Source organism: Oncorhynchus tshawytscha, linkage group LG14 (genome assembly GCF_018296145.1).
Source record: "Oncorhynchus tshawytscha isolate Ot180627B linkage group LG14, Otsh_v2.0, whole genome shotgun sequence".
Taxonomy (NCBI): Eukaryota; Metazoa; Chordata; class Actinopteri; order Salmoniformes; family Salmonidae; genus Oncorhynchus; species Oncorhynchus tshawytscha.
Window position 1 is genome coordinate 46,552,719 of NC_056442.1, and position 19,394 is coordinate 46,572,112.

General features: G+C 44.0%; 1 protein-coding gene and 1 pseudogene across 1 annotated transcript; both read right to left on the minus strand.

Moving 5' to 3' along the window:
- Window positions 1-223: 223 nt before the first annotated feature.
- On the minus strand, window positions 224-11,748 carry LOC112267454 (von Willebrand factor A domain-containing protein 5A-like). The gene is given in 13 exon segments (XM_024445707.2): window positions 224-247; window positions 463-650; window positions 1,631-1,657; window positions 2,252-2,310; window positions 2,839-2,918; window positions 3,349-3,493; window positions 3,727-3,815; window positions 3,995-4,170; window positions 4,491-4,605; window positions 10,327-10,502; window positions 10,866-11,088; window positions 11,364-11,566; window positions 11,689-11,748. Coding segments are annotated over 13 exon segments (1,548 nt in total). The 5' UTR covers window positions 11,732-11,748.
- Window positions 11,749-17,471: 5,723 nt separating this feature from the next.
- LOC112267277 overlaps window positions 17,472-19,394 on the minus strand; it is a 43,282-nt pseudogene continuing 41,359 nt past the window's right edge.

Sequence of the window (19,394 nt, forward strand, 5' to 3'; positions counted from 1 at the left end):
CACATTTATGAATTAGTTCGCACCTATCACACATCCCACACTCTATACATCAAATCTGCATTAAATAATTTCATTGCTCAGCCTCTGTCACATACACACACACACACACACTCACTCACTCACACACACACACTTGGCGTGGGGACTTGTCTGAGTAGCATTGGTCCTTGCCCAGCCTCTCCATCTACTTTGTGGACAGAGATGAAGCTAGTAAAGGCACTGCTCACTCCTGATTGGATGCTGAGCTCTGAAACAAACAGACAGACAGAACGATAGGGAGAGAGAGACAGAAAATAAGAAATACAGGGTTTTGAGTGAAACATGTCGACGTGACTCCCAGTGTTTTTTTATTGCAAATAAGGTAGCGACTTACCAGTTTTTATTGGGGCACTCTTCTTAGAATCTTGACATACTGTATGTTAAACAATATTAACACATAACAGTAGAAGGCAGAGCCCTCACCTTCCCAGTGAGCTGGGCATATAGCAGTGCCCTTTGACCCTGGAGGAGAACTATGATTGGTGGAGACAAAGGGGTGACAGACACCCCCTTTGGGACATTCCACTTGACTGAGATGTCCACCACAGCCGGCTGCAGGGCAAACCGGAGGGACTGCATCACCGGAGGGAGGGAGGGAGGGAGGGAGAAGAAGCAGTAGAGAGTTAATTATTATCAGAATTATAATCATATCAGAGAATAAGGAAGCCGTCACTTCACTTATGCGAACATGCACGCACATACACATAACTCTCACATACAGTCGTGGCCAAAAGTTTTGAGAATGACACAAATATACATTTTCACAAAGTCTGCTGCCTCAGTGTCTTTAGATATTTTTGTCAGATGTTACTATGGAATACTGAGTATAATTACAAGCATGTCATAAGTGTCAAAGGCTTTTATTGACAATTAGATGAAGTTGATTCAAAGAGTCAATATTTGCAGTTGTTGACCCTTCTTTTTCAAGACCTCGGCAATTCTACCCTAGCATGCTGTCAATTAACTTCTGGGCCACACTGATGGCAGCCGATTCTTGCATAATCAAGTTTGTCAGAATTTGTGGGTTTTTGTTTGTCCACCCACCTCTTGAGGATTGACCACAAGTTCTCAATGGGATTAAGGTCTGGGGAGTTTCCTGGGCATAAATCCAAAATATCAATGTTTTGTTCCCCGAGCCACAAAGTTATCACTTTTGCCTTATGGCTAGGTGCTCTCGGAGGATGTGTTGGTACCATTCTTTATTCATGGCTGTGTTCTTAGGCAAAATTGTGAGTGAGCACACTCCCTTGGCTGAGAAGCAACCCCACACATGAATGGTCTCAGGATGCTTTACTGTTGACATGACACAGGACTGATGGTAGCGCTCACCTTGTCTTCTCCGGACAAGCTTTTTTCCGGATGCCCCAAACAATCGGAAAGGGGATTCATTAGAGAAAAGTACTTCACCCCAGTCCTCAGCAGTCCAATCCCTGTACCTTTTGCAGAATATCAGTCTGTCCCTGATGTTTTTCCTGGAGAGAAGTGGTTTCTTTGCTGCCCTTCTTGACACCAGGCCATCCTCCAAAAGTCTTCAACTCATTGTGCGTGCAGATGCACTCACACCTGCCTGCTGCCGTTCCTGAGAAAGCTCTGTACTGGTGGTGCCCCGATCCCGCAGCTGAATCAACTTTAGGAGACGGTCCTGGTGCTTGCTGGACTTTCTTGGGCGCCCTGAAGCCTTCTTCACAACAATTTAACCGCTCACCTTGAAGTTCTTGGTGATCCGATAAATGGTTGATTTAGGTGCAATCTTACTGGCAGCAATATCCTTGCCTGTGAAGCCCTTTTTGTGCCAAGCAATGATGACAGCACGTGTTTCCTTGCAGGTAACCATGATTGACAGAGGAAGAAGAATGATTCCAAGCACCACCCTCCTTTTGAAGCTTCCAGTCTCTTATTCAAACTCAATCAGCATGACAGAGTGATCTCCAGCCCTGTCCTCATCAACACTCACACCTGTGTTAACGAGAGAATGTTTTTTTTATTTAATTTTTTTAACCTTTATTTAACTAGGCAAGTCAGTTAAGAACACATTCTTATTTTCAATGACGGCCTAGGAACAGTGGGTTAACTGCCTGTTCGGGGCAGAAGGACAGATTTGTACCTTGTCAACACGGGGATATGAACTTGCAACCTTTCGGTTACTAGTCGGTTACTAGTTCAACGTTCTAACCACTAGGCTACCCTGCTGCCCCACTGAAATGATGTCAGCTGGTCACCCCAGAGATGAGAGCAGAGCTGGCCCCCTCTCCAATCCCAAAGGAGAAGCACCTGGCAGGGACACACCCAGGGAAAAAGTATTATTGTTGTTGTCAAATACCAAAATAAGGCTATCAAACAAATCACTGGTATCGTTTTTCTTGTGCTTGTGGGAATCCTGAATTAAAACATAACTGTTCAGGAAGAATCATCAATTCTTTCATGAGGAAGGTAACAGAGCTAGTTAAAGCAGGGCTCCCATAGCAGTGCTTGTTGTGGGTGGAAGCCCTGCTCCAACTAGGTAATGATAGGAGAAACAATGATTGTTATGGGTGGGAGCCCTGCTCCAACTAGGTAATGATAGGAGAAACAGTGATTGTTGTGGGTGGAAGCCCTGCTCCAACTAGGTAATGATAGGAGAAACAGTGATTGTTGTGGGTGGAAGCCCTGCTCCAACTAGGTAATGATAGGAGAAACAGTGATTGTTGTGGGTGGAAGCCCTGCTCCAACTAGGTAATGATAGGAGAAACAGTGATTGTTGTGGGTGGAAGCCCTGCTCCAACTAGGTAATGATAGGAGAAACAGTGATTGTGGGCCCACCTGTGAGAGCCGGCATTTGCCTTCACCAGATCCAGGACTTCCTTGGTGTTCCCCACCTCACCGTCAGTGAACAAGAAGAGCTGAGGACGACAGAGAGGGTATGTTCATCATGTGTTAATGTTAAATAAGGTACATGCAGCCCTGAAGTATACAGAGAATGTTTCCTCAGTAACCAAAAATACAAGTCTATTTGCTGTCCCAGTAAGAAAGGCATGGTAATATAAATACCACACACTTAAAAGATACTGTTTGGTTGGATGGAACTCTGTAACTAAACATGCCATTGGTTAGGTGTAACTCTGTAACTTAACATGCCATTGGTTGGGTGTAACTCTGTAGCTAAACAAACCTTTGTAGTGATTGTAGTCATGGAAAGTGGAGAGGAGTTTGAGGTGCTTCAGGAGGAAACGGTGTGAATTACAGTGTGTGTGTGTGTGTGTGTGTGTGTGTGTGTGTGTGTGTGTGTCTATAAGGAATGATTAAGGCGTATGAGTAGGCTGTGTTAGCTACCTGTCTGGGCTGGTCAGGGAGGCAGGGCTGGCTGTAGATATCTTTTAAAGGCTGGAGGATCTCTGTACCTCTGAGGTCAGCCCTCATTGCCTTCACCTTCTCCAGAGCCTCATCCATTGTCTTCTGGCTATACTCCACACTCTTACTGATGTCCACACACACAAGGTCAAAAGGTCATCACCACAACATATTACAGACCCAAGACAAACAGTAACTGTCAAACACTGTCACTGATTATCTTTGGATTTGGACTACCTGGTACAACATACATGATAAAACCCTAGAATGACACAGCTAAATGTGTTTGTTAAAAACTGAACTCCTCAGACACGGACTTGAACTGATTGAGATGAGGGTTTGGAAGGAGAGAACACTTACGGAAAGAAGGAGTTATAAATGTTCTCAAAGCTGATGATGTTGAAGTAGCAGCCCATTGGCAGGCTTTTCAGCAAGAGCAGCAGAGTGTCCTGCAAGAGAGAACGTGTCTTTACTAATCAATAAACGATACCACATACAGTCTCAAAGAACTAGTAGCCTACAGAGAAGCCACTTGGTGTACTGGTGAATCATGTGCAGATCGAGATGTTAATTTACTAGTACAGGGTTGTGTGTTTGCGTGTGTGTCTGCATGTGTGTGTGTGTATACCCTGGCACTGCCTATGCGGTCCTGAGCCCCAGGTCTATTGTGCATGGGGCATGACATGCTACCAGAGCGATCCATAATGAACAGAAACTCTGCATGTGAGGTCATCAATGACATCACATCGTTGGGGAAATCTGGGTACAGGCTCAGCATGACCACTGGGTTGCCCATCAGAGAGCCTGAGAGAGCCTGAGAGAGAGCCTGAGAGCGAGAGAGAGAGAGAGAGAGAGAAAGACGGAGTGAATGGAGAGAAAGACGGAGTGAATGGAGAGAAAGACAGAGAGAGAGAGAGAGAGAGAGAGAGAAACAGAGAGAGAGAAAGACAGAGAGAGAGAACAGAAGTGTCCAACAGCCTTTCTCCTCTTTCTCCATCTCTACATCTACTGTATCTTCTGTCTCACCATGTTACTCTATGTAAACATGGATTAAGGTAGTAGACTAGACTACTCATTGATCTCATATCCACACATCTCCAACAGAGTACACCCACCCCCCTCACCTGGCTTGGCAGAAGTCTGCGCTGCCTCTACTATAGCAGTAGGCTGATGGGTGTCTTGGTAATACAACAACAGCTCAACGTCCCGGGCAAACTGACGACCTGCAGCCAGACTGACCTGCAGTTAGAACAACATTCACATGAAGACAGAGCAGTCAGAGGGAATTTAACAAGTATGAAGGATTCTGATGGTTCATGGTTCTAGTGAGAGTGCACACACACAGACATACTGTACACACAGACATTCATACATACAGTACCAGTCAAAAGTTTGGACACACCTACTCATTCCAGGGTTTTCCTTTATTTTAGACCATTTTCTACATTGTAGAATAATAGTGAAGACATCAAAACCATGGAATCATGTAGTAACCCAAAAAATATATTTTACATTTTAGATTATTCTTGCTTTGATGACAGCTTTGCACACTCTTGGCTCTCAACCAGCTTCACTAGGTAGTCACCTAGAATGCATTTCAATTACCAGGTGTGCCTTGTTAATAGTTAATTTGTTTGAGCCAATCAGTTGTGTTGTGACAAGGCAGGGGTGGTATACAGAAGATAGCCCTATTTGGTAAAAGACCAAGTCCGTATTATGGCAAGAACAGCTAAAATAAGCAAAGAGAAAGGACAGTCCATCTGTCACGCCCTGGCCTTAGTATTCTGTGTTTTCGGTAGGATTTTGGTGAGGCCAGGGAGTGACATGGGGATTTACAGTGCCTTGCGAGAGTATTCGGCCCCCTTGAACTTTGCGACCTTTTGCCATATTTCAGGCTTCAAACATAAAGATATAAAACTGGATTTGGCTCCATCCATCTTCCCATCAATTTTAACCATCTTCCCTGTCCCTGCTGAAGAAAAGCAGGCCCAAACCATGATGCTGCCACCACCACCATGTTTGACAGTGGGGATGGTGTGTTCAGGGTGATGAGCTGTGTTGCTTTTACGCCAAACATAACGTTTTGCATTGTTGCCAAAAAGTTCCATTTTGGTTTCATCTGACCAGAGCACCTTCTTCCACATGTTTGGTGTGTCTCCCAGGTGGCTTGTGGCAAACTTTAAACAACACTTTTTATGGATATCTTTAAGAAATGGCTTTCTTCTTGCCACTCTTCCATAAAGGCCAGATTTGTGCAATATACGACTGATTGTTGTCCTATGGACAGAGTCTCCCACCTCAGCTGTAGATCTCTGCAGTTCATCCAGAGTGATCATGGGCCTCTTGGCTGCATCTCTGATCAGTCTTCTCCTTGTATGAGCTGAAAGTTTAGAGGGACGGCCAGGTCTTGGTAGATTTGCAGTGGTCTGATACTCCTTCCATTTCAATATTATCGCTTGCACAGTGCTCCTTGGGATGTTTAAATCTTGGGAAATCTTTTTGTATCCAAATCCAGCTTTAAACTTCTTCACAACAGTATCTCGGACCTGCCTGGTGTGTTCCTTGTTCTTCATGATGCTCTCTGCGCTTTTAACGGACCTCTGAGACCATCACAGTGCAGGTGCATTTATACGGAGACTTGATTACACACAGGTGGATTGTATTTATCATCATTAGTCATTTAGGTCAACATTGGATCATTCAGAGATCCTCACTGAACTTCTGGAGAGAGTTTGCTGCACTGAAAGTAAAGGGGCTGAATAATTTTGCACGCCCAATTTTTCAGTTTTTGATTTGTTAAAAAAGTTTGAAATATCCAATAAATGTCGTTCCACTTCATGATTGTGTCCCACTTGTTGTTGATTCTTCACAAAAAAATACAGTTTTATATCTTTATGTTTGAAGCCTGAAATGTGGCAAAAGGTCGCAAAGTTCAAGGGGGCCGAATACTTTCGCAAGGCACTGTATGTGGTTTGTTTTGTCTGGGGTTGTTTGTAGTTATGGGATTGTGGTTAGAGTAGTACTCTAGGTAAGTCTATGGTTGCCTAGAGTGGTTCTCAATCAGAGGCAGGAGTTTATTGTTGTCTCTGATTGGGAACCATATTTAGGCAGCCATATTCTTTAGGTCTCTTATGGGTGATTGTTCCTGTCTTTGTGTTTGTGGCACCAGATAGGACTGTTTTGGTTTTTTCACGGTTCTTGTTTTGTAGATTGTTGTACTTTCATCTTTATTAAAGATGTACAAAACTAACCACGCTGCATTTTGGTCCGCCTCTCTTTCCCCAGAAGAAAACCGTTACACCATCAATACTTTAAGACATGGTCAGTCAATCCAGAAAATGTCAAGAACTTTGAAAGTTTCTTCAAGTGCAGTTGCAAAAACCATCAAGCGCTATGATGAAACTAGCTCTCATGAGGACCGCCACAGGAAATGAAGACCCAGAGTTACCTCTGCTGCAGATGATAAGTTCATTAGAATAAATTCTTCACAGAGTTCAAGTAACAGACACATCTCAACATCAACTGTTGAGAGGAGACTGTGTGAATCAGGCCTTCATGGTGGAATTGCTGCTAAGAAACCACTACTAAAGGACACCAATAAGAAGAAGAGACTTTCTTGGGCCAAGAAAGAAGAGCAATGGACATTAGACCGGTGGAAATCTGTCCTTTGTTCTGATGATTCCAAATGTGAGATTTTTGGTTCCAACCGCCGCGTCTTTGTGAGACACAGAGTAGGTGAATGGATGATCTCCGCATGTGTGGTTCCCACCGTGAAGCATGGAGGAGGTGTGATGGTGTGGGGGTGCTTTGCTGGTGACACTATTGGTGATTTATTTTTAATTCAAGGCACACTTAACCAGCAGGGCTACCACAGCACTCTGCAGCGATATGCCCTCCCATCTGTGAACCGATTTAGGAAACTAGGCATATGACACAAGTCACGACTTCACAGTAGAGCCGTTTGAATGTAAAAAATATTTTTTTATCAAAACATTTTATTTTGGCAGACATGCCTTCTTGAACATGTTTACTGTCATGTGCCTTAATAACACATTTGTATGACATCTGTAAATACAAATACAATTGTTAAATTACAAGCCTTGTTGGTTAAGCAACAGAAAAAGTCGGCAACCTTCCCACTAGCCATGATTGGCTGAGATAATGAGTGGGCTGGACATGCCGAGAGATGAGTTTGGATTGGTCTGCCATATAGAAGGCTTCTGTCTATTTGATCTCATCAGTCTGTGTTTGTAATCCTGTCAAACACCGCTTTTTTAAACATGTATTGTGTAGTAGAGCTGCATAAGTGTTGCTCTCCACTTTCTGGGGGATCAAGTTTTGAAATCAATGGAATTAGAGTATGATAGCTAAAGAGATGGAGAAAACACCTGTCTCCGGATTACATCTTCAAACTCAGGGGAACTGTGATATTGCATTCCTGACATGGAGACACGTCCATCATACATGATGATGTATACAGGTAAGATAGTCTAGCGTTAGCTAGCTACATTTTCAGTTATTACACGTTTCTAATTTTTACAGAAAGTGGTTTCATTTCAAGCTAATGTGTACTGTTAGCTAGCTAGCTAATGTTAGCTGGCTGGCTCCCTAGCTGACGTTATTATTCGTATCCCAGAGCCATTTGATTTTCTAGTTAGAGCATAATGTTAGCTAACTAACATTGAACCTGGTTAGTTAGCTCCCAGCACTGTGGCATTGTTGACACTGTGTTCATTGTTCTTTAACTAGATAACATTAGCTGGCTGGCTCGTTAGCTAACATTATATGACGTGTGTACACCCATTGAATATGGCCTGTGTAAGTAAACTTCTGCAAAAAAGCGTAATGAAATTGTTGCCAGCGGAGCTGGTTAGGCTGTTTTCATGTTATCACTTAGAAGAATCTCAAATATAAAATATATTTTGATTTGTTTAATACTTTTTTGGTTACGACATGATTCCATATGTGTTATTTCATAGTTTGGATGTCTTCACTATTATTCCACAATGTAGAAAATTGCAAAAATTAAGAAAAACCCTTGAATGGGTAGGTGTGTCCCAACTTTTTACTGGTGCTGTATGTTCTTTAAGTTAAGATAGGAGATGGTGCCAGACACATGCTCTAACCAACCCTATGAACTATGCCTATGTAACGTGTCTGTAACCAGTATCATAAGGCAACTAAATGGGACTTCTCCGTTTGAGCTCCTGGACAACATATGTAGGTGCATTGACTTGGTTGGAACCTCTTCAGCATGCTGATTAGAGATGAAATTATATGAACATTTCATATCACGATTATAGGAACCAAAAGTATCACTGTTATCAGTATAATCGCGGTATTGTTAAAATGTACTTGAAATTATCAAAAAGTACTGATACACACACTGAAATTATTTCAGCAAGTTTTATATTGAAAACCAACAAACAACAAATTAAATTAGCAGCACTATGTACTTTTTGTGTGCATGAACATTAAAATAATAACATTAACGTAAGCAAATCAAATGGTCCAACATTAGCATTAACCTGGTTGTACAGGTTTGGGATTTCAGTCTTGGAAAATAATGTTGGTGATGGCACTTTGTAGTGAGGCACGGCAACCTTCATCAGCCTCAGAAAGCCAGGCCTCTCAACAATTTGAAATGGCATCATGTCCTTTGCAACTTAATATGAAAGGGCTGCAGTGAGTTCTTGAGCATGTTTTGATGTGGGTGCATAAGCAGCCTGCCTTTTTAAAATGCTTGCTGGAGTGTCTGTGTCACAACTGTAGATGAGGAGGGACCAGTAGCATCACTGGGTTTGCCTGCTGCACACTCACTCTGTAAACAAGAGAATAGCAAATGTATTATTATTATTATTGGTGTTGTTACATTATAATTATTCACATACATACACACACACACACACATACAATCTTCTGTGTTGCATTTGAGTATATGCAATGACCCCATGTACTATTTACATAAATACAAATCAGTCTTAAGAAGACAGTGAGTCTTGTATAGGAGTTTATAGTGTTTCTACTGTTGAAACACTTTTACAACCAAGTTGACGTCTGACAGATTTTAAATGAACAAAATATGTTGGTTGGGTGACTAAACTACATAAGGTGTTATCGTGTGCAATGGAAAATAGAGTCTGCAGACACCACGCATACAGCTGCAAAACAACGTGTAGTGTTTTTACAACAGTAGGTAACACTGAACGCTTCAGTTTACACTATTGACAAGCTATTAGCAAGTTAGACAGACAAACCATGACATTTTCCCCCATTCCGATGTCCCCACATCATGCACTGAGCTAAAAGTGAACTTACCTTGTATTCACTATAAAGCAGTGGGTGGTGGTCACGAAGATGACTCAAGACATTTGAAGTGTTGTCCCCTTTTGCTGCGATTTTTGTTGTTGTTGCATGTTCTGCAGACAGGGTGACCATCTTCGATTAAGTTTCCCACAGCACTCGTATAAAACCCCAAATATGACCACACTTCAGATTTGGTCCTCTTAGAAGGCTGAAAAATTCTTGAGCTCTGTCACTGCCTCCTGCCATGTTTTCACACAAAACAAAACCCACGTTGCATGCTGCGCCTCCATCAGACTGTTGCCAACTTTGGTTGATGCTGGTCAGTATTTACCGTGCTGATGATAAACAATTATTCACTTAAGATTGACTTTGAGTGTCCCTGTGTAAGAATTTGCAAGACAGGTATCTCTGTTTTGTATTTTTAATACATTTGCAAAAAATTCTAAAAAACAATTTTCGATTTGTCATTATGGGGTATTGTGTGTAAATTGATGAGAATTGATTTTTTTTAATACATTTTAGAATAAAGTTATAACGTAACAAAATGTGGAAAACGGGAAGGGGTCTGAATACTTTCCAAAGGCACTGTATGTAAAGAAATACAAATACACATGCATATGAACACACACACACACACACACACACACACAGTACCGTGGTTTGGGTTTTCTCTGTGTTGAGGTAGTTGAGTGGGTCCTAGGGACAGTTGGACTCTACTCTACAGATGGGATGAGGGAACGACGCATGGGCACTGAGGGACAGACTGTAAGGCACAGAACCAGCAGGCACCGAGGACACCAGGGCACTGCCACCACTGCCATTGTCTGACCCTTAGAGAGAGATTGGGTCAGGGAGGGAGGAGGGAGAGAGACAGAGAGAGAAGAAAGAAGGATAAAGAGGAGAGAGAGACCCACAAATTAGCATGTTTTTGTTCTGGCCCAGCACTTCTACCTTTCAACTCAACTACTCACCAAGACCTTGATTAATTCAATCAGATGTGTTTAAGATAGACTGGAACTAAAGCCTGCACCACCCCCTGTGGGTCTCCAAGAGCAGGACCGAAGACCACCACCCAATGTGGCCAGCTGCTGGTTCCTAGTCACGCTGCTGCCCACAAGGTTTTACTTTGTTTTGCACTGCCCTATGATGTATTAGTGGTTTGTGTCTCTCGATACAGGGGTCCATGTTCTTACCCTGGGGTTGATAGCGGGTGTTGAGCACAGCTGGAAGGCAGAGCCTCAGGCCATCGTCAGCCTGTACAGCCAGCTCTGTCACATAGTCCAGGCTGACAGAGGCCTTCTCCCCTGGAGGCAGGCTACCTACACTCAGCTTGAACACATCCGGGCTCTCATCACTCTCCTCCAATAGGAAGGCCTGCTGGCCCGAGCTCAACAAATCATCATACTGCTCCCGCGCCTGAGGGGGGAACAGAGGAACACAAGGACGCATCATCAGCCTGAGACATTAGTGATATGAGAGCTGTCAAAAGGATAATACTGATTCTTGAAGCTCCGCAAGTCATAGACTGCTTGGTTAACAAATTGGGTATAGTTGCCCACAGTAAGACTTTACACCAAGTTGTTCTTAAACCTGTGTAGTAACTATGTAACTATGAATCCTGCAACAAATTATACTTTTGTGGATCTGCATTGTTGCTTTTGTCTCATTGTTGACTTGTCATCTCCCCTCACCTTCTGTTTCTCCTGAACCTCAGCCACCACCTCAGTCTGTCCTATCTTGGCGCTGAACCTGCAGTCAGCAGCCTCTCCTGGTAGAGGGAAAACAAAGATGGCCTCCAGAGGGCTCTCCTCCTGGTTCTCATACTGCAGAGTGGAGCTCACAGTGGCTACATGCCCCTGGACACTCACCTCCACAGCAATACTCTTCAGAGGCACTGCGAGAGGGAGCGATGGATGGAGAGAAGATAAACAAGATACTGATGAGAGCTCATGCCTGGGAGAATGAAAATCCACACAGACATGGAAGTAAACAATAATTTCTGTTTTCAAACAGTACCTGGTTCATTCTTGACAGTTACCAATCCACAGCAGTTCACCATTTTGGCACCTGAATGGGGAAGTCAGGTGTCATATTATTGTCCTCTTAAGTCAAAACAAGCACGGTTTACATCACTTTGATTAAGTTTGTGTTTGAAACAGTAAACATTCAAATCTTGATTTGCCAAGTGTTTTCTGATTAATTGTTTTATAAAGGCAGCCACTGAATGCAACTACTGACAGTATGATGAGAGCCATTGAGAGGTTTATCTAATCGTTGACAGTCATACATCACATCTGCTGTTTGCAGATAAAGAATGTTGCTTTGTACTTTGTACTGTTAGGTTCTAAATAAACATAGTAAAAACGAACGGACAAATTGTCATATAATATTGCTCTTCTCAGAACATATTTTCTCATACAACAGTTGATTTGTGCAAAAAGGGACTTTATCAAGCCTGTAGTTCATTTAAACAATGAACAATGAAATGATCATCAGCTTGAGCAATAATGTCAATCTCTGTCCATTGTCCATCCTGTGTAACCTCTGGTTGAAGTAGTCAGAGATCCTATTCAATGATTCTAATTCCTAATTCTTTCAGACTACTGCAAAAGGATGAAATGCAATAGTCAATAGTGGATGATTTTAAGTCTCCTGACTTAAGGTAAGTTTCAGTTGTAAGTTTACCTGTGTTGAAGGAATTTGATTCCTCTGTTTTAATTCCCAATTACAATTAAACACTCTGTCAATTCATAAGAATTTGTAAGACCCTTATTTTATAGGAATGGACAGAGCCCGGTCTTAAAAGTCAAGTAACAGCCTTTATTCAAGAGAGTACTGAGTACACACACATTTTACCACAGGTTATAAACTGAAAATGACGTCAGCGTTTTCTAAATGTTCTGTCTTTCTTGATACTGGTAGAAAGGCTCTATAGCTCTCAAGCCTTCCCTCCTCGCCTAGAGCCAAGGTCAGTCAGTGTAGATAAGCAGTCTAGACAGTCTGGAGATATAGTTCATTCATTTGTACCAAGGAACAGACCGTCATTGTTCTAAACTCGTGACTACATTCACACACACATTATCTTCAGTACTGGGATCAAGAAAGAAAACTCAAACATATACAGTAACATTTAGTATTCTGATTAGTACATATACAGTAACATAATAGCATTCTGATTAGTACATCCTGATTGAAATGTATACATAATTAGTCATTATAGATAAAAATTCCCTTAACAACCTGCCACCTTGATGGTGATGGTCAGGTATTGTAGAGCCCGTGATGAATGTCTGTTCAATCAACATGATACATTCTGAACATTCTGTAACGTTGAGCAGTGTTGAACAGAAGTCTATAATAATAAGCATATTAAATGTAATTTCAATATCTGATACAATTTAGATTTTTTAAAGAAAACCGGAATGCTTTCACAAAGTAGCCTTATCATCACCAAACGCTGCACTTACGCATAATAATAGCCTACCTTAAAATCTGTGATAGGCTGGTTTTCAATCTTCAGAGCAGGTCTGATTGGTAAAAAGACAAATTGGTGAAAAAAGCGCTCAGAATTGGGCTTCCAGTGTAAATGCAGCCTTCTTCCTGGTTTATAAAGACAGGTAAATGTCAATAGTAAACACGTGTAGGTGCACCGGTGTGCACTCATCTCATTGGCCGATTGTCATAGTCACAACTACTATCTTCCTATTGGTGGTGGTGGTGGATAGACACATTAGGCCTATTCAACCACTGGTTGTTTTTGAGTCTGTAATGCAGGTTTCTATATTATGTCTTTGACAGTGTTATTATAAGGCATATATGTATATATGCTATGGCAATTCTTCGTCCCTAATCTATGGATTTCACATGACTGGGAATACATATATGCATCTTTTGGTCACAGATACCGTTAAAAAAAAAAGGTAGGGGCGTGGATCAGAAAATCTGTCAATATCTGGTGTGACCACCTCTTGCCCCTGTCACACCCTGATCTGTTTGACCTGTCTTTGTGCTTGTCTCCACCCCCCTCCAGGTGTCACCCATCTTCCCCATTATCCCCTGTGTATTTATACCGGTTTTCTCTGTTTGTCTGTTGCCAGTTCGCTTTGTATCGTCAAGTCTACCAACGGTTTTCCCGTGCTCCTGGCTTTCTCTAGTTCCTGTTTTCTAGTTTTGACCATTCTTCCTGCCCTAACGCTGCCTGCTGTTCTGCACCTTGTCACACCACCCTGGATTGCTGACCCCTGCCTGCCCTGAGCCTGCCTGTCATTCTGTACCTTTCGGACTCTGCTCTGGATTACTGACCTATGCCTGCCCATGACCTGTCGTTTGCCTGCCCCTCTGTTTTTGTTATTAACTTATGTTACTTCAAAACTGTCTGCATCTGGGTCTTCTGAGCCTTGAAAGCCCATGCAGTGCGAAAAATATCCTTCCTTCGCATAGAGTTGATCAGTCTGTTGATTGTGGAATGTCATCCCACTCCTCTTCAATGGCTGTGCGCAGTTGCTGGATATTGGCGGGAACTGGAACACGCTGTCTTACACGTCAATCCAGAGCATCCCAAACAAGCTCAATGGGTGACATGTCTGAGTATACAGGCCATGGAATAACTGGAAAATGTTCAGCTTCCAGGAAGGGTGTACAGATCCTTACGACATGGGGCCATGCATTATCATGCTGAAATATGAGGTGATGGCGGCGGATGAATGGCACGACAATGGGCCTCAGGATCTCATCACGGTATCTCTGTGCATTCAATTTGCCATCGATTAAATGGAGTTGTGTTCGTTGTTCGTAGCTTATGTCTGCCTATACCATAACCCCACCGCCACCATAAAGCATTGCGTTCACAACGTCTCAAAGGAGAATAGGGGGTTTAAAGTGTGTGTATGCGTCTGTCACCAGATCTCAACCCAATTAATCGCCTTTGAGAGATTCTGGAGCGGCGACTGAGACAAAACACCAAATTATGGAATTTCTTGTAGAAGAATGGTGTCACATCCCTCCAATATAGTTCCAGACACTGGTAGAATATATGCCAAGGTGCAATGCATTGGTTGATCTGACAGTGTGTAGGATGCTGATGTAGGGGGACTTAAATTTCCAGCTTTGAGGATAACACAGTGCCACCGCCGCAGCCCGCTCCCAAGGACTGGGGGCTCTTGTTCTCCGTGGCCGACGTGAGTAAGACATTTAAGCGTGTTAACCCTCTGAAGAGTGCCGGCCCAGACGGCATCCCTGGCCTCGTCCTCAGAGCATGCGCAGACCAGCTGGCTGGAGAGTTTACGGACATATTCAATCTCTCCCTATCCCAGTCTGCTGTCCCGACTTGCTTCAAGATGTCCACCATTGTTCCTGTAACCAAGAAAGCAAAGGTAACTGAACGAAATGACTATCGCCCCGTAGCACTCACTTCTGTCATCATGAAGTGCTTTGAGAGGTTAGTTAAAGATCATATCACTTCTACCTTACCTGACACCCTAGACCCACTTCAATTTACATATTGCCCCAATAGATCCAGACTGCACTCTGCCCTATCCCATCTGGACAAGAGAAATACCTATGTAAGAATGCTGTTCATTGACTATAGCTCAGCCTTCAATAGTACCCTCCAAGCTCATCATTAAGCTCTGGGCCCTGGGTCTGAACCCACGTTGTGCAACAGGGTCCAGGACTTCCAACGGGCCGCCCCAGGTGGTGAAGTTGGGAAACAACACCTCCACTTCACTGATTCTCAACACAGGGGCTCCACAATGGTGCGTGCTCAGCCCCCCTCCTGTACTCCCTGTTCACCCATGACTGCGTGGTCCCGCATGCCTCCAACTCAATCATCAAGTTTGCAGACTACACAACAGTAGTAGGCCTGATAACCAACAATGATGAGACAGCCTACAGGGAGGAGATGAGGGCCCTGGTAGAGTGGTGGCAGGGAAATAACCTCTCCCTCAACGTCAACAAAACCAAGGAGCTGATCGTGGACTTCAGGCAAAAGCAGAGGGAGCATGCCCCTATCGACGGGACCGCAGAGGAGAAGGTGAAACGCTTCGAGTTCCTCGGTGTATACATCACAGACAATCTGAAATGGTGCACACACGCACACAGTGTGGTAAAGAAGACACAACAGTGTCTCTTCAAACTCAGGAGGCTGAAGAAATTCAGCTTGTCCCCCAAGACCTCCACAAACCTTCACAGATGCACAACAAAGCATCCTGTCGGGCTATATCACCGCCTGGTATGGCAACTGCATCGCCCGCAACCGCAGGGCTCTCCGGAAGGTAGTGCGGTCTGCCCAACGCATCACCGAGGGCACACTGCCTGCCTTCCAGGACACCTATGGCACCCGATGTCACAGGAAGGCCAAAAAGATCATCAAAGACATCAACCACCCGAGTTACGGCCTGTTCACACCGCTATCATCGAGAAGGCGAGGTCAGTACAGGTGCATCAAAGCTGGGACCGAGAGACTGAAAACCAGCTTCTATCTCAAGGCCATCACTACCCGGCTACCACCTGGTTACTTAACCCTGCACCGTAGAGGCTGCTGCACATAGACATTGAATTACTGGTGACTTTAATAATGGAACACTAGTCACTTTATTCATATTTACATACGGCTTTACTCATTTCATATGAAATATACTGTATTCTATTCTACTGTATTTTACTCAATGCCACTCTGACATTGCGCAAATATTTATATATTTCTTAATTCCATTACTTTTAGATGTGTGTATTGTAAATAGTTAGATATTACTGTATTGTTGGAGCTAGGAACACAAGCATTTCGCTGCACCCACTGTAACATCTGCTAAATATGTGTATGTGACCAATAAAATATGATTTGATTTGAGACATGCAGCGAGGGAATGGCTGGAGCAACAGAGATGTTGCTGTAGTACAGAGATGTTTTCCTGTCTTGTACCTGTAGATGGGGTAAAAGGCCCAGTATTACTAAGCAACAAGTAGTTGGTGAGCTTCTCAGGATACAGTAAAGGAACTGGGTAGTCAACATAGTGTGTCTCTGTGAATAATTCTGCCTTCAAGTATTATAAAGGCAGTATTATATATTCAACGTGGTCTTCTAGCCTCCCTACGCTTCTTCATCAGGAGTTACCGAACACTACTGGAGAGCTATTGGAGGTGCGGGTTTCTGTTCCAGCCCAGCTAACACCCCTTACTCATTTAATCAAGGTCCTGATGAGAGGATGATGTGTAGGACTTATTAACAGGGTGTGTTAGAGCAGGGCTGGAACAAAAGCCTGCACATCCAGTGGCTCTCCAGAAGGGGTTGGCCACTCCTTATCTAGGTTCCATGAAGAAGGAACAGAGGTTGGTGTCATTAAAAAAACAAATAAAATGGCCTCCCGGGTGGCACAGTGGTTAAGGGTGCTGTACTGCAGCGCTAGCTATGCCACCAGAGACACTGGGTTCGCGCCCAGGCTCTGTCGTGAACCGGCCGCGACCGGGAGGTCTGTGGGGCGACACACAATTGGCATAGCGTTGTCCGGGTCAGGGAGGGTTTGGCCGGTAGGGATATCCTTGTCTCATCGCGCAACAGTGACTCCTGTGGCCGGCCGGGTGCAGTGCGCGCTAACCAAGGTTGCCAGGTACACGGTGTTTCCTCGGACACATTGGTGCGGCTGGCTTCTGGGTTGGATGGTGCTGTGTTAAGAAGCAGTGCGGCTTGGTTGGGTTGTGTATCGGAGGACGCATGACTTTCAACCTTCGTCTCTCCCGAGCCCGTACGGGAGTTGTAGCAATGAGACAAGATAGTAGCTACTAAACAATTGGATACCATGAAATTGGGGAGAAAAAGGGCAAACAATTTTAATAAAACAGATAAAATGACCAATCAACATGTCATTGATTTTATCATATGATTTTAAAGTACAGTGGTAAAATATGAGGAAATGCATGAATATAGACAGTGTTAAATGATCACACAGTAAAGGCACTCGGAAAGGCACTCATCTAGCTTTCCATTTTACCAAGCATTTTGGATAGTGATGAAAAGTACAGTTAACACATTGTTTCCAGTAGCCTATTGAATTGATAACCAAAGCAAAGTCTAACAAGTATAGCTGTTTATGTAATACATAGATTTATGTTGATATGTTAATAACAACCAATACATTGAGATACATAAGTGTCCCTACATTAAATGACAGTAGGCTAATATAGGTGAGCGGTTGATAATTAGGCTTGTTCAGACCGGGACAGTAGCTAGTTCCACCATGTTGCTTTGAGGGGACCAGGGGCAGGTTGGGTTGTGTGTATATCTGACCCCAGGCAGAGTAGCAGGAGCGTGAGGGACAGAGAGAGGACAGGCAGTGTGAACCTCTCAGAGCCCCAGGGTGTCTTTCTGTACCTGGCAACCCAGAAGGATGTTTCCAGCCTGGACACACTCGGACATACTGGCCACTGAAACACACATCACCAGGACAGGTATCACTATATTGTGGAATCATGGGGACAAGGGTGGGCAAAATGTATCTTCAAACACTTGTTAGAAGACAAAATACCACCAACATTGTATTGTGAATGATTGATTATACTCAAAATAGAGAGATTAAGTAATAGAGTGGATCCCAACCAGGAAATTGCTTTCACCGAAACTATTTATTTCCAATCAGGTTAGATGAAGGCCAAAATTTTAGATGCCAGGACTATGAGAGTGAGCTATAGGTACCTTTCTGAGCCTGGATCCATGATACTGCCTTCATGGCCAGAAACTGCCACTCCTCCTGAGCCTCCATCTTGAACCCATAGAGCCATACCAGGGCTAGAACCGTGGACCACACCTCCTGGTCCACCTGAGAGAGAGAGAACAGAACAGAAAGACAGACGGGGAGAGAGAGACAGACAGACAGACAGAGCAACAGACAGAGCGACAGACAGACAGAGTGACAGACAGACAGAGAGAGCGACAGACGGACAGAGAGAGAGAGCGACAGACAGACAGAGAGAGCGACAGACAGACAGAGAGAGCGACAGACAGACAGACAGACAGACAGACAGACAGACAGACAGACAGACAGACAGACAGACAGACAGACAGACAGACAGACAGACAGACAGAGCAGACAGACAGACAGACAGACAGACAGACAGACAGACAGACAGAGACAGAGAGACAGACAGACAGACAGACAGACAGAGTGACAGACAGACAGAGAGAGCGACAGACACACAGAGAGAGCGACAGACAGACAGACAGAGCGACAGACAGACAGACAGACAGACAGACAGACAGAGACAGAGAAAGAGCGACAGACAGACAGACAGACAGAGAGCGAGCGACAGAGAGCGACAGACAGACAGACAGACAGAGAGAGCGACAGACAGACAGAGAGAGAGCGACAGACAGACAGAGAGAGACAGCGACAGACAGACAGACAGACAGACAGACAGACAGACAGACAGACAGAGACAGCGACAGACAGACAGACAGACAGACAGAGAGAGAGAGAGCGACAGACAGACAGACAGACAGACAGAGAGAGCGACAGACAGACAGACAGACAGACAGACAGACAGACAGACAGACAGACAGACAGACAGACAGACAGACAGACAGACAGACAGACAGACAGACAGACAGACAGACAGACAGACAGACAGACAGACAGACAGAGAGAGCAACAGACAGAGAGAGCGACAGACAGACAGACAGAGAGAGCGACAGACAGACAGAGAGAGAGCGACAGACAGAGAGAGCGACAGAC